This window comes from Coloeus monedula (assembly GCF_965178545.1).
Source record: "Coloeus monedula genome assembly, chromosome: 34".
NCBI lineage: Eukaryota > Metazoa > Chordata > Aves > Passeriformes > Corvidae > Coloeus > Coloeus monedula.
In genome coordinates this window covers 1,192,780-1,207,072 of record NC_138814.1, presented here as the reverse complement: position 1 = coordinate 1,207,072, position 14,293 = coordinate 1,192,780, and the positions used below count along the sequence as shown (strand labels likewise).

The 14,293-nt window shown below is 58.6% G+C and overlaps 1 protein-coding gene across 1 annotated transcript in view; it reads right to left on the bottom strand.

Moving 5' to 3' along the window:
• SHANK1 (SH3 and multiple ankyrin repeat domains 1) overlaps positions 1 to 14,293 on the bottom strand; it is a gene marked incomplete at both ends in the record, with an annotated part of 94,406 nt that overhangs the window by 19,397 nt on the left and 60,716 nt on the right. Inside the window, 2 exons of the mRNA XM_082299858.1 lie at positions 10,268 to 10,392; positions 12,739 to 12,821. Coding sequence (XP_082155984.1) covers positions 10,268 to 10,392; positions 12,739 to 12,821 — 208 coding nt within the window. The remainder of the gene's footprint in view (positions 1 to 10,267; positions 10,393 to 12,738; positions 12,822 to 14,293) is intronic.

The window sequence follows — 14,293 nt, the reverse complement described above, 5'->3', positions numbered from 1 at the left end:
GTGTGTGAAAGGTGTGTGACAGGTGTGTGACAGGTGTGTGACAGGTGTGACACAGGTGTGTGACAGGTGTGTGACAGGTGTGTGACAGGTGTGAGACAGGTGTGAGACAGGTGTGTGACAGGTGTGTGACAGGTGTGACACAGGTGTGAGACAGGGGTGAGACAGGTGTGTGACAGGGGTGTGACAGGGGTGAGACAGGTGTGAGACAGGTGTGAGACAGGTGTGTGACAGGTGTGAGACAGGTGTGTGACAGGGGTGTGACAGGGGTGAGACAGGTGTGAGACAGGTGTGAGACAGGTGTGAGACAGGTGTGTGACAGGTGTGTGACAGGTGTGACACAGGGGTGTGACAGGTGTGAGACAGGTGTGAGACAGGTGTGTGACAGGTGTGTGACAGGTGTGACACAGGTGTGTGACAGGTGTGAGACAGGTGTGACACAGGTGTGTGACAGGTGTGTGACAGGTGTGTGACAGGTGTGTGACAGGGGTGAGACAGGTGTGTGACAGGTGTGAGACAGGTGTGTGACAGGTGTGTGACAGGTGTGACAGGTGTGAGACAGGGGTGAGACAGGTGTGTGACAGGGGTGTGACAGGGGTGAGACAGGTGTGAGACAGGTGTGTGACAGGTGTGACACAGGGGTGAGACAGGTGTGTGACAGGTGTGTGACAGGTGTGTGACAGGTGTGTGACAGGTGTGACACAGGTGTGAGACAGGTGTGTGACAGGTGTGACACAGGTGTGAGACAGGTGTGTGACAGGTGTGTGACAGGGGTGTGACAGGTGTGTGACAGGTGTGTGACAGGGGTGTGACAGGTGTGTGACAGGTGTGTGACAGGTGTGAGACACAGGTGTGTGACAGGTGTGTGACAGGTGTGAGACAGGTGTGTGACAGGTGTGTGACAGGTGTGACACAGGTGTGTGACAGGTGTGACACAGGTGTGTGACAGGTGTGTGACAGGTGTGACAGGTGTGTGACAGGTGTGAGACACAGGTGTGTGACAGGTGTGTGACAGGTGTGTGACAGGTGTGAGACAGGTGTGTGACAGGTGTGTGACAGGTGTGTGACAGGTGTGTGACAGGTGTGTGACAGGTGTGTGACACAGGTGTGTGACAGGTGTGTGACAGGGGTGTGACAGGTGTGTGACAGGTGTGACACAGGTGTGTGACAGGTGTGTGACAGGTGTGTGACAGGTGTGTGACAGGTGTGAGACAGGTGTGTGACAGGTGTGACACAGGTGTGTGACAGGTGTGTGACACAGGTGTGTGACAGGTGTGTGACAGGTGTGTGACAGGGGTGTGACAGGGGTGTGACAGGTGTGTGACAGGGGTGTGACAGGTGTGTGACAGGGGTGTGACAGGTGTGAGACAGGTGTGAGACAGGTGTGTGACAGGTGTGTGACAGGTGTGTGACAGGTGTGTGACAGGTGTGAGACAGGTGTGACACAGGTGTGTGACAGGTGTGTGACAGGTGTGACAGGTGTGACAGGTGTGTGACAGGTGTGAGACAGGTGTGAGACAGGTGTGACACAGGTGTGTGACAGGTGTGTGACAGGTGTGTGACAGGTGTGTGACAGGTGTGTGACAGGTGTGACAGGTGTGTGACAGGTGTGTGACAGGTGTGTGACAGGTGTGTGACAGGTGTGACAGGGGTGTGACAGGTGTGTGACAGGTGTGAGACAGGTGTGTGACAGGTGTGACAGGTGTGTGACAGGTGTGTGACAGGTGTGACACAGGTGTGTGACAGGTGTGACAGGGGTGTGACAGGTGTGTGACAGGTGTGTGACAGGTGTGAGACAGGTGTGTGACAGGTGTGTGACAGGTGTGTGACAGGTGTGTGACAGGTGTGTGACAGGTGTGACACAGGTGTGTGACAGGTGTGACACAGGTGTGTGACAGGTGTGTGACAGGTGTGTGACAGGTGTGTGACAGGTGTGACACAGGTGTGTGACAGGTGTGTGACAGGTGTGTGACAGGTGTGACACAGGTGTGAGACAGGTGTGACACAGGTGTGTGACAGGTGTGTGACAGGTGTGAGACAGGTGTGTGACAGGTGTGTGACAGGTGTGAGACAGGTGTGTGACAGGTGTGACACAGGTGTGTGACAGGTGTGACAGGTGTGACAGGTGTGTGACAGGTGTGACACAGGTGTGTGACAGGTGTGAGACAGGTGTGACACAGGTGTGAGACAGGTGTGTGACAGGGGTGTGACAGGTGTGTGACAGGTGTGTGACAGGTGTGTGACAGGTGTGAGACAGGTGTGTGACAGGTGTGTGACAGGTGTGTGACAGGGGTGTGACAGGTGTGTGACAGGTGTGTGACAGGTGTGTGACAGGTGTGTGACAGGTGTGACACAGGTGTGTGACAGGTGTGTGACAGGTGTGTGACAGGTGTGTGACAGGTGTGTGACAGGTGTGACACAGGTGTGTGACAGGTGTGTGACAGGTGTGTGACAGGTGTGTGACAGGTGTGAGACAGGTGTGTGACAGGTGTGACACAGGTGTGTGACAGGTGTGTGACAGGTGTGTGACAGGTGTGTGACAGGTGTGTGACAGGTGTGACACAGGTGTGTGACAGGTGTGTGACAGGTGTGTGACAGGTGTGAGACAGGTGTGTGACAGGTGTGTGACAGGTGTGTGACAGGTGTGACACAGGTGTGAGACAGGGGTGAGACAGGTGTGAGACAGGTGTGTGACAGGTGTGTGACAGGTGTGTGACAGGTGTGTGACAGGTGTGTGACAGGGGTGAGACAGGGGTGAGACAGGTGTGAGACAGGTGTGTGACAGGTGTGTGACAGGGGTGAGACAGGGGTGAGACAGGTGTGTGACAGGTGTGTGACAGGTGTGTGACAGGTGTGTGACAGGTGTGAGACAGGTGTGAGACAGGTGTGAGACAGGTGTGTGACAGGTGTGTGACAGGTGTGACAGGTGTGTGACAGGTGTGACACAGGTGTGTGACAGGTGTGAGACAGGTGTGACACAGGTGTGAGACAGGTGTGTGACAGGTGTGAGACAGGTGTGTGACAGGTGTGACACAGGTGTGTGACAGGTGTGAGACAGGTGTGACACAGGTGTGAGACAGGTGTGTGACAGGTGTGTGACAGGTGTGTGACAGGTGTGTGACAGGTGTGACAGGTGTGTGACAGGTGTGTGACAGGTGTGTGACAGGTGTGAGACAGGTGTGACACAGGTGTGTGACAGGTGTGTGACAGGTGTGACAGGTGTGTGACAGGTGTGTGACAGGTGTGAGACAGGTGTGTGACAGGTGTGTGACAGGTGTGTGACAGGTGTGAGACAGGTGTGTGACAGGTGTGAGACAGGTGTGTGACAGGTGTGTGACAGGTGTGTGACAGGTGTGAGACAGGTGTGACACAGGTGTGTGACAGGTGTGAGACAGGTGTGTGACAGGTGTGTGACAGGTGTGACAGGTGTGTGACAGGTGTGAGACAGGTGTGAGACAGGTGTGAGACAGGTGTGTGACAGGTGTGTGACAGGTGTGACACAGGTGTGTGACAGGTGTGACAGGGGTGTGACAGGTGTGTGACAGGTGTGAGACAGGTGTGTGACAGGTGTGTGACAGGTGTGACACAGGTGTGTGACAGGTGTGTGACAGGTGTGTGACAGGGGTGAGACAGGTGTGTGACAGGTGTGAGACAGGGGTGAGACAGGTGTGTGACAGGTGTGTGACAGGTGTGACACAGGTGTGTGACAGGTGTGACAGGGGTGTGACAGGTGTGTGACAGGTGTGAGACAGGTGTGTGACAGGTGTGTGACAGGTGTGTGACAGGGGTGTGACAGGTGTGTGACAGGTGTGTGACAGGTGTGAGACAGGTGTGTGACAGGTGTGTGACAGGTGTGTGACAGGTGTGTGACAGGTGTGTGACAGGTGTGACACAGGTGTGTGACAGGTGTGTGACAGGTGTGTGACAGGTGTGTGACAGGTGTGAGACAGGTGTGTGACAGGTGTGTGACAGGTGTGACAGGTGTGTGACAGGTGTGTGACAGGTGTGTGACAGGTGTGTGACAGGTGTGAGACAGGTGTGACACAGGTGTGTGACAGGTGTGTGACAGGTGTGTGACAGGTGTGACACAGGTGTGTGACACAGGTGTGTGACAGGTGTGTGACAGGTGTGACACAGGTGTGTGACAGGTGTGTGACAGGTGTGAGACAGGTGTGACACAGGTGTGTGACAGGTGTGTGACAGGTGTGAGACAGGTGTGACACAGGTGTGTGACAGGTGTGTGACAGGTGTGTGACAGGTGTGACACAGGTGTGTGACAGGTGTGTGACAGGTGTGTGACAGGTGTGAGACAGGTGTGTGACAGGTGTGACACAGGTGTGTGACAGGTGTGTGACAGGTGTGTGACAGGTGTGTGACAGGTGTGACACAGGTGTGTGACAGGTGTGTGACAGGTGTGACACAGGTGTGTGACAGGTGTGTGACAGGTGTGACACAGGTGTGTGACACAGGTGTGAGACAGGTGTGTGACAGGTGTGTGACAGGTGTGTGACAGGGGTGTGACAGGTGTGTGACAGGTGTGAGACAGGTGTGAGACAGGTGTGTGACAGGGGTGTGACAGGTGTGTGACAGGTGTGACACAGGTGTGTGACAGGTGTGACACAGGTGTGTGACAGGTGTGTGACAGGTGTGTGACAGGTGTGTGACAGGTGTGACAGGTGTGTGACAGGTGTGTGACAGGTGTGAGACAGGTGTGTGACAGGTGTGTGACAGGTGTGTGACAGGTGTGAGACAGGTGTGACAGGTGTGTGACAGGGGTGTGACAGGTGTGTGACAGGTGTGAGACAGGTGTGTGACAGGTGTGTGACAGGTGTGTGACAGGTGTGACAGGGGTGTGACAGGTGTGTGACAGGTGTGTGACAGGGGTGTGACAGGTGTGTGACAGGTGTGTGACAGGTGTGTGACAGGTGTGAGACAGGTGTGTGACAGGTGTGTGACAGGTGTGTGACAGGGGTGTGACAGGTGTGTGACAGGTGTGTGACAGGTGTGTGACAGGTGTGACACAGGTGTGTGACAGGTGTGTGACAGGTGTGAGACAGGTGTGAGACAGGTGTGTGACAGGTGTGTGACAGGTGTGTGACAGGTGTGTGACAGGTGTGAGACAGGTGTGTGACAGGTGTGTGACAGGTGTGACAGGTGTGTGACAGGTGTGTGACAGGTGTGAGACAGGTGTGTGACAGGTGTGTGACAGGTGTGTGACAGGTGTGAGACAGGTGTGACACAGGTGTGTGACAGGTGTGTGACAGGTGTGTGACAGGTGTGACACAGGTGTGTGACAGGTGTGTGACAGGTGTGACACAGGTGTGTGACAGGGGTGTGACAGGTGTGAGACAGGTGTGACACAGGTGTGTGACAGGTGTGACACAGGTGTGTGACAGGTGTGTGACAGGTGTGAGACAGGTGTGACACAGGTGTGTGACAGGTGTGACACAGGTGTGTGACAGGTGTGTGACAGGTGTGAGACAGGTGTGTGACAGGTGTGTGACAGGTGTGTGACAGGTGTGAGACAGGTGTGACACAGGTGTGTGACAGGTGTGTGACAGGTGTGTGACAGGTGTGACACAGGTGTGTGACAGGTGTGACAGGGGTGTGACAGGTGTGTGACAGGTGTGACACAGGTGTGTGACAGGTGTGACACAGGTGTGTGACAGGTGTGTGACAGGTGTGTGACAGGTGTGTGACAGGTGTGTGACAGGTGTGAGACAGGTGTGTGACAGGTGTGTGACAGGTGTGACAGGTGTGTGACAGGTGTGTGACAGGTGTGAGACAGGTGTGTGACAGGTGTGTGACAGGTGTGTGACAGGTGTGAGACAGGTGTGACACAGGTGTGTGACAGGTGTGTGACAGGTGTGTGACAGGTGTGACACAGGTGTGTGACAGGTGTGACAGGGGTGTGACAGGTGTGTGACAGGTGTGAGACAGGTGTGTGACAGGTGTGTGACAGGTGTGACAGGGGTGTGACAGGTGTGTGACAGGTGTGTGACAGGGGTGTGACAGGTGTGACACAGGTGTGTGACAGGTGTGTGACAGGTGTGACACAGGTGTGTGACAGGTGTGACACAGGTGTGTGACAGGTGTGTGACAGGTGTGTGACAGGTGTGTGACAGGTGTGACACAGGTGTGTGACAGGGGTGTGACAGGTGTGTGACAGGTGTGTGACAGGGGTGTGACAGGTGTGTGACAGGTGTGTGACAGGTGTGACACAGGTGTGTGACAGGTGTGTGACAGGTGTGTGACAGGTGTGTGACAGGTGTGTGACAGGTGTGTGACAGGTGTGACACAGGTGTGACACAGGTGTGTGACAGGTGTGTGACAGGTGTGTGACAGGTGTGTGACAGGTGTGACACAGGTGTGTGACAGGTGTGTGACAGGTGTGTGACAGGTGTGACACAGGTGTGACACAGGTGTGTGACAGGTGTGTGACAGGTGTGAGACAGGTGTGTGACAGGTGTGTGACAGGTGTGTGACAGGTGTGTGACAGGGGTGAGACAGGTGTGACACAGGTGTGTGCCCCAGGTGTGAGACAGGTGTGAGACAGGTGTGTGACAGGTGTGTGACACAGGTGTGACACAGGTGTGTGACAGGTGTGTGACAGGTGTGAGACAGGTGTGAGACAGGTGTGTGACAGGTGTGTGACAGGTGTGAGACAGGTGTGTGACAGGTGTGTGACAGGTGTGACACAGGGGTGTGACAGGTGTGACACAGGTGTGTGACACAGGTGTGAGACAGGTGTGACACAGGTGTGTGACAGGTGTGACACAGGTGTGTGACAGGTGTGACACAGGTGTGACACAGGTGTGTGACAGGTGTGTGACAGGTGTGTGACAGGTGTGAGACAGGTGTGACACAGGTGTGTGACAGGTGTGTGACAGGTGTGTGACAGGTGTGTGACAGGTGTGTGACAGGTGTGTGACAGGTGTGACACAGGTGTGTGACAGGTGTGTGACAGGTGTGAGACAGGTGTGTGACAGGTGTGACACAGGTGTGTGACAGGTGTGAGACAGGTGTGTGACAGGTGTGACACAGGTGTGTGACAGGGGTGACACAGGTGTGTGACAGGTGTGTGACAGGTGTGACAGGTGTGTGACAGGTGTGAGACAGGTGTGTGACAGGTGTGTGACAGGTGTGTGACAGGTGTGAGACAGGTGTGTGACAGGTGTGACACAGGTGTGTGACAGGTGTGTGACAGGTGTGAGACAGGTGTGTGACAGGGGTGACACAGGTGTGTGACAGGTGTGTGACAGGTGTGACAGGTGTGTGACAGGTGTGAGACAGGTGTGTGACAGGTGTGTGACAGGTGTGTGACAGGTGTGAGACAGGTGTGTGACAGGTGTGACACAGGTGTGTGACAGGTGTGTGACAGGTGTGACACAGGTGTGTGACAGGTGTGTGACAGGTGTGAGACAGGTGTGTGACAGGTGTGACACAGGTGTGTGACAGGTGTGTGACAGGGGTGACACAGGTGTGTGACAGGTGTGTGACAGGTGTGTGACAGGTGTGTGACAGGTGTGACACAGGTGTGTGACAGGTGTGTGACAGGTGTGAGACAGGTGAGTGACAGGTGTGTGACAGGTGTGACACAGGTGTGTGACAGGGGTGACACAGGTGTGAGACAGGTGTGAGACAGGTGTGTGACAGGTGTGTGACAGGTGTGTGACAGGTGTGTGACAGGTGTGAGACAGGTGTGACACAGGTGTGACAGGTGTGTGACAGGTGTGAGACAGGTGTGTGACAGGTGTGACACAGGTGTGTGACAGGTGTGAGACAGGTGTGTGACAGGTGTGACACAGGTGTGTGACAGGGGTGACACAGGTGTGTGACAGGTGTGTGACAGGTGTGACAGGTGTGTGACAGGTGTGAGACAGGTGTGTGACAGGTGTGTGACAGGTGTGTGACAGGTGTGAGACAGGTGTGTGACAGGTGTGACACAGGTGTGTGACAGGTGTGAGACAGGTGTGAGACAGGTGTGTGACAGGTGTGTGACAGGTGTGTGACAGGTGTGTGACAGGTGTGAGACAGGTGTGACACAGGTGTGTGACAGGTGTGTGACAGGTGTGTGACAGGTGTGTGACAGGTGTGTGACAGGTGTGTGACAGGTGTGACACAGGTGTGTGACAGGTGTGTGACAGGTGTGAGACAGGTGTGTGACAGGTGTGACACAGGTGTGTGACAGGTGTGAGACAGGTGTGTGACAGGTGTGACACAGGTGTGTGACAGGGGTGACACAGGTGTGTGACAGGTGTGTGACAGGTGTGACAGGTGTGTGACAGGTGTGAGACAGGTGTGTGACAGGTGTGTGACAGGTGTGTGACAGGTGTGAGACAGGTGTGTGACAGGTGTGACACAGGTGTGTGACAGGTGTGTGACAGGTGTGAGACAGGTGTGTGACAGGGGTGACACAGGTGTGTGACAGGTGTGTGACAGGTGTGACAGGTGTGTGACAGGTGTGAGACAGGTGTGTGACAGGTGTGTGACAGGTGTGTGACAGGTGTGAGACAGGTGTGTGACAGGTGTGACACAGGTGTGTGACAGGTGTGTGACAGGTGTGACACAGGTGTGTGACAGGTGTGTGACAGGTGTGAGACAGGTGTGTGACAGGTGTGACACAGGTGTGTGACAGGTGTGTGACAGGGGTGACACAGGTGTGTGACAGGTGTGTGACAGGTGTGTGACAGGTGTGTGACAGGTGTGACACAGGTGTGTGACAGGTGTGTGACAGGTGTGAGACAGGTGAGTGACAGGTGTGTGACAGGTGTGACACAGGTGTGTGACAGGGGTGACACAGGTGTGAGACAGGTGTGAGACAGGTGTGTGACAGGTGTGTGACAGGTGTGTGACAGGTGTGTGACAGGTGTGAGACAGGTGTGACACAGGTGTGTGACAGGTGTGAGACAGGTGTGAGACAGGTGTGACACAGGTGTGTGACAGGTGTGTGACAGGTGTGTGACAGGTGTGTGACAGGTGTGACACAGGTGTGTGACAGGTGTGAGACAGGTGTGAGACAGGTGTGTGACAGGTGTGTGACAGGTGTGACACAGGTGTGAGACAGGTGTGAGACAGGTGTGAGACAGGTGTGTGACAGGTGTGTGACAGGTGTGACACAGGTGTGTGACACAGGTGTGAGACAGGTGTGTGACAGGGGTGTGACAGGTGTGTGACAGGTGTGAGACAGGTGTGACACAGGTGTGTGACAGGTGTGTGACAGGTGTGAGACAGGTGTGAGACAGGTCTGAGACAGGTGTGACACAGGTGTGTGACAGGTGTGTGACAGGTGTGTGACAGGTGTGACACAGGTGTGACACAGGGGTGACACAGGTGTGTGACAGGTGTGTGACAGGTGTGTGACAGGTGTGAGACAGGTGTGTGACAGGTGTGTGACAGGTGTGTGACAGGTGTGAGACAGGTGTGTGACAGGTGTGTGACAGGTGTGAGACAGGTGTGTGACAGGTGTGACACAGGTGTGACACAGGTGTGTGACAGGGGTGTGACAGGTGTGACACAGGTGTGACACAGGTGTGTGACAGGTGTGTGACAGGTGTGTGACAGGTGTGTGACAGGTGTGAGACAGGTGTGACACAGGTGTGACAGGTGTGTGACAGGTGTGTGACAGGTGTGTGACAGGTGTGAGACAGGTGTGACACAGGTGTGACAGGTGTGTGACAGGTGTGTGACAGGGGTGTGACAGGTGTGACAGGTGTGTGACAGGTGTGTGACAGGGGTGTGACAGGTGTGTGACAGGGGTGTGACAGGTGTGTGACAGGTGTGACACAGGTGTGTGACAGGTGTGTGACAGGTGTGTGACAGGTGTGAGACAGGTGTGTGACAGGTGTGTGACAGGGGTGTGACAGGTGTGTGACAGGTGTGTGACAGGGGTGTGACAGGTGTGACACAGGTGTGTGACAGGTGTGTGACAGGGGTGTGACAGGTGTGTGACAGGTGCGAGACAGGTGTGACACAGGTGTGTCCCATGTATTCCCAGGTGTGTGACAGCTGTGCCCAGCTGTGCCCCAGATGTGCGCCCAGGCATTTCCAGGTGTGCCCAGATGTGCCCAGATGTGCCCAGGTGTGTGCCCAGGTGTTCCCAGCTGTGTGCCCAGGTGTTCCCAGGTGTGCCCCAGGTGTGCCCAGGTGTGCCCAGGTGTGCCCAGGTGTGTGCCCAGCTGTGCCCCAGGTGTGCCCAGCTGTGCCCCAGGTGTGCCCAGGTGTGCCCAGGTGTGCCCAGGTGTGTGCCCAGCCGTGGGCGTGGCCTCACCTCGATCAGGAAGTCGCCCATGCGCAGCCCCGCCCTCCAGGCCACGCCCCCTTCATCCACCGACTCCAGGTACTGCAGCGCCGGGAACGCCGGGGTGGGGGTGAACTCCTCGATGGGGGTCTGCGCTGCGGGGGGGGGTCACCACTGGGACCCCTCCCCCAAAAAAACCCCAAATCACCCCCAAAAACCCCAAAATTCCCCCCAAAATCCCGCCCGAAAAAACCCCATCCTAAGGGGACACCCCAAATCCACCCAAAACGCCCCAAAACGGAGGGGGGAGGGGGGGGTGAACTCCTCCATGGGGGTCTGCGCTGCGGGGGGGGGGTCACCACTGGGATCCCTCCCCCCAAAATTCCCCAAATCCCCCCCAAAAACCCCAAAATTCCCCCCAAAAAATCCCCAAAATTCCCCCCAAAATCCCCAAAATTCGCCCGAAAAAACCCCATCCTAAGGGGACACCCCAAATCCACCCAAAACGCCCCAAAACGGAGGGGGGAGGGGGGGGTGAACTCCTCCATGGGGGTCTGCGCTGCGGGGGGGGGTCACCACTGGGACCCCTCCCCCAAAAATCCCCAAATCCCCCCCAAAAACCCCAAAATTCCCCCCAAAAAATCCCCAAAATCCCCCCAAAAACCCCCAAAATTCCCCCAAAAATCCCAACACCCCCCCCCCCCCAAAAAAAAACCCCATTCAAAAAAGCCACCCCAAATCCACCCCAAAACACCCCAAAATGGGACAACCCCCCCTCCCCCCAGCTCGGAGCCCCTCTGGACCCCCCCAGACCCTTCCGAGACCCCACCCCAAATCCCCAGACCCCCCCCCGGACCCCCTGAGACCCCCCCAGATCCCCCCAATTTCCCCCTGAGACCCCCTGAGACCCCCCCCAGGACTCCCCGGGATCCCCCCAGGACCCCCCAGGGACCCCTGAGACCCCCCTGGAGCCCCCCAGGACCCCCAGGACCCCCCAGAATCCTCCAGGACCCCCCAGATACCCCCAGGACCCCCTGAGACCCCCCCAAACCTCCCCCAAAGGAACCTGTGGGAGCAGCCAGGGACCCTCCAGCCCCCCCAGGACCCCCTGAGACCCCCCCAGGACCCCCTGAGACCCCCCCAGATCCCCCCAATTCCCCCCTGAGACCCCCTGAGACCCCCCCCAGGACCCCCCGGGAGCCCCCCAGGACCCCCCAGACACCCCCAGGGACCACCCTGAGACCCCCCCAGATCCCCCCAATTTCCCCCAGGGACCCCCAGGGACCCCCTGAGACCCCCCCAGGACCCTCTTGAGCCCCCCCCAGACCCCCTGATGCCCCCCCAGGACTCCCCGGGAGCCCCCCAGGACCCCCCAGGGACCCCTGAGACCCCCCTGGAGCCCCCCAGGACCCCCAGGACCCCCCAGAATCCTCCAGGACCCCCCAGACACCCCAAGGACCCCCTGAGACCCCCCCAAACCTCCCCCAAAGGAACCTGTGGGAGCAACCAGGGACCCTCCAGACCCCCCAGGACCCCCTGAGACCCCCCCAGGACCCCCTGAGACCCCCCCGATCCCCCCAATCCCTCTCAGACCACCCCAGATACCCCCAGAGACCCCCCGAGACCCCCCAGACCCCCCCAAGACCCCCTGAGACCCCCCCAGGACCCCCCTGGACCCCCCTGGAGCCCACGAGGACCCCCCCAGGACCCCCCAGGACCCCCCCAGGACCCCCCCAGGACCCCCTGAGACCCCCCCGATCCCCCCAATCCCTCTCAGACACCCCCAGGACCCCCTGAGACCCCCCCAAACCCCCCCCAAAGGAACCTGTGGGAGCAGCCAGGGACCCTCCAGCCCCCCCAGGACACCCCCAGAACCCCCCTGGACCCTCCAGGACCCCCCAGAATCCCCCAGGACACCCCCAGATACCCCCAGGACCCCCTGAGACCCCCCCAAACCTCCCCTAAAGGAACCTGTGGGAGCAGCCAGGGACCCTCCAGACCCCCCAGGACCCCCTGAGACCCCCCCAGGACCCCCTGAGACCCCCCCCAGGACCCCCCAGAACTCCCCCAGGACCCCTCCAGGACCCCCTGAGACCCCCCCAGGACCCCCCAGGACCCTCCAGGACACCCTCCAGGACCCCCCAGACACCCCCAGGACCCCCTGAGACCCCCCCAAACCTCCCCCAAAGGAACCTGTGGGAGCAACCAGGGACCCTCCAGACCCCCCAGGACCCCCTGAGACCCCCCCAGGACCCCCTGAGACCCCCCCGATCCCCCCAATCCCTCTCAGACACCCCCAGGACCCCCTGAGACCCCCCCAAGCCCTCCCAAACTCCCCCCAAAGGAACCTGTGGGAGCAACCAGGGACCCTCCAGACCCCCCAGGACCCTCTGAGACCCCCCAGGACCTCCTGAGACCCCCCCAGGACCCCCCAGAACTCCCCCAGGACCCCCCCAGGACCCCCTGAGACACCCCCAGGACCCCCCAGGACCCCCCCTCACCCTTGGCCCCGCGCAGGACGAAGCCGAAGCCTTCGCTGTCCTTCTTCTGCAGCAGCACCGTCTTCTCCTTGATGATGTAATCGCTGCGGGGACAGCGGGGGGACATTGGGGACACTGGGGGACATTGGGGGGATTGGGGACATTGGGGGGCATTGGGGGGGACATTGGGGACATTGGGGACATTGGGGGGCATTGGGGGGGACATTGGGGACATTGGGGACATTGGGGACATTGGGGGGACATTGGGGGGATTGGGGGGGCATTGGGGACATTGGGGACATTGGGGACATTGGGGACATTGGGGGGATTGGGGGGGCATTGGGGACAATGGGGACATTGGGGACATTGGGGACATTGGGGACATTGGGGGGCATTGGGGGGACATTGGGGGGACATTGGGGGACATTGGGGGGACATTGGGGGGACATTGGGGGACATTGGGGACATTGGGGGACATTGGGGGGATTGGGGACATTGGGGGGACATTGGGGACATTGGGGACATTGGGGGGACATTGGGGGACATTGGGGGGACATTGGGGGGACATTGGGGACATTGGGGACATTGGGGGGACATTGGGGGGATTAGGGACATTGGGGACATTGGGGGGATTGGGGACATTGGGGGGGACATTGGGGACATTGGGGGGACATTGGGGGGACATTGGGGGGACATTGGGGGGACATTGGGGGGATTGGGGACATTGGGGACATTGGGGACATTGGGGGGGCATTGGGGGGATTAGGGACATTGGGGACATTGGGGGGACATTGGGGGGATTGGGGACATTGGGGGGACATTGGGGGGACATTGGGGGACATTGGGGGGGACATTGGGGGGACATTGGGGGACATTGGGGGCATTGGGGGGGACATTGGGGGGATTGGGGACATTGGGGGGACATTGGGGGGACATTGGGGGGATTGGGGACATTGGGGGACATTGGGGGCATTGGGGGGGACATTGGGGGGACATTGGGGACATTGGGGGACATTGGGGACATTGGGGACATTGGGGGGGCATTGGGGGACATTGGGGGACATTGGGGACACTGGGGGGGACATTGGGGGACATTGGGGGACATTGGGGACATTGGGGAGGACATTGGGGGGATTGGGGGACATTGGGGACATTGGGGACATTGGGGACATTGGGGGACATTGGGGGACATTGGGGGGACATTGGGGGGACATTGGGGGGGCATTGGGGACATTGGGGACACTGGGGGGGACATTGGGGGACATTGGGGGACATTGGGGACATTGGGGAGGACATTGGGGGGATTGGGGGACATTGGGGACATTGGGGACATTGGGGACATTGGGGGGACATTGGGGGACATTGGGGGACATTGGGGGACATTGGGGACATTGGGGGGACATTGAGGGGTCTGGGGGTCCTGGGGGGGTCCCGAGGGGATATTGGGGGGTCTGGGGTGGACAGGGGGGGACATTGGGGGAGACACGAGGGGACATTGGGGGGGTCCCGAGGGGGGGGACACACTGAGAGGGGGGAGGGGGGGGCTGTCACCGATGGGGGGGGGGGGACCCCGATG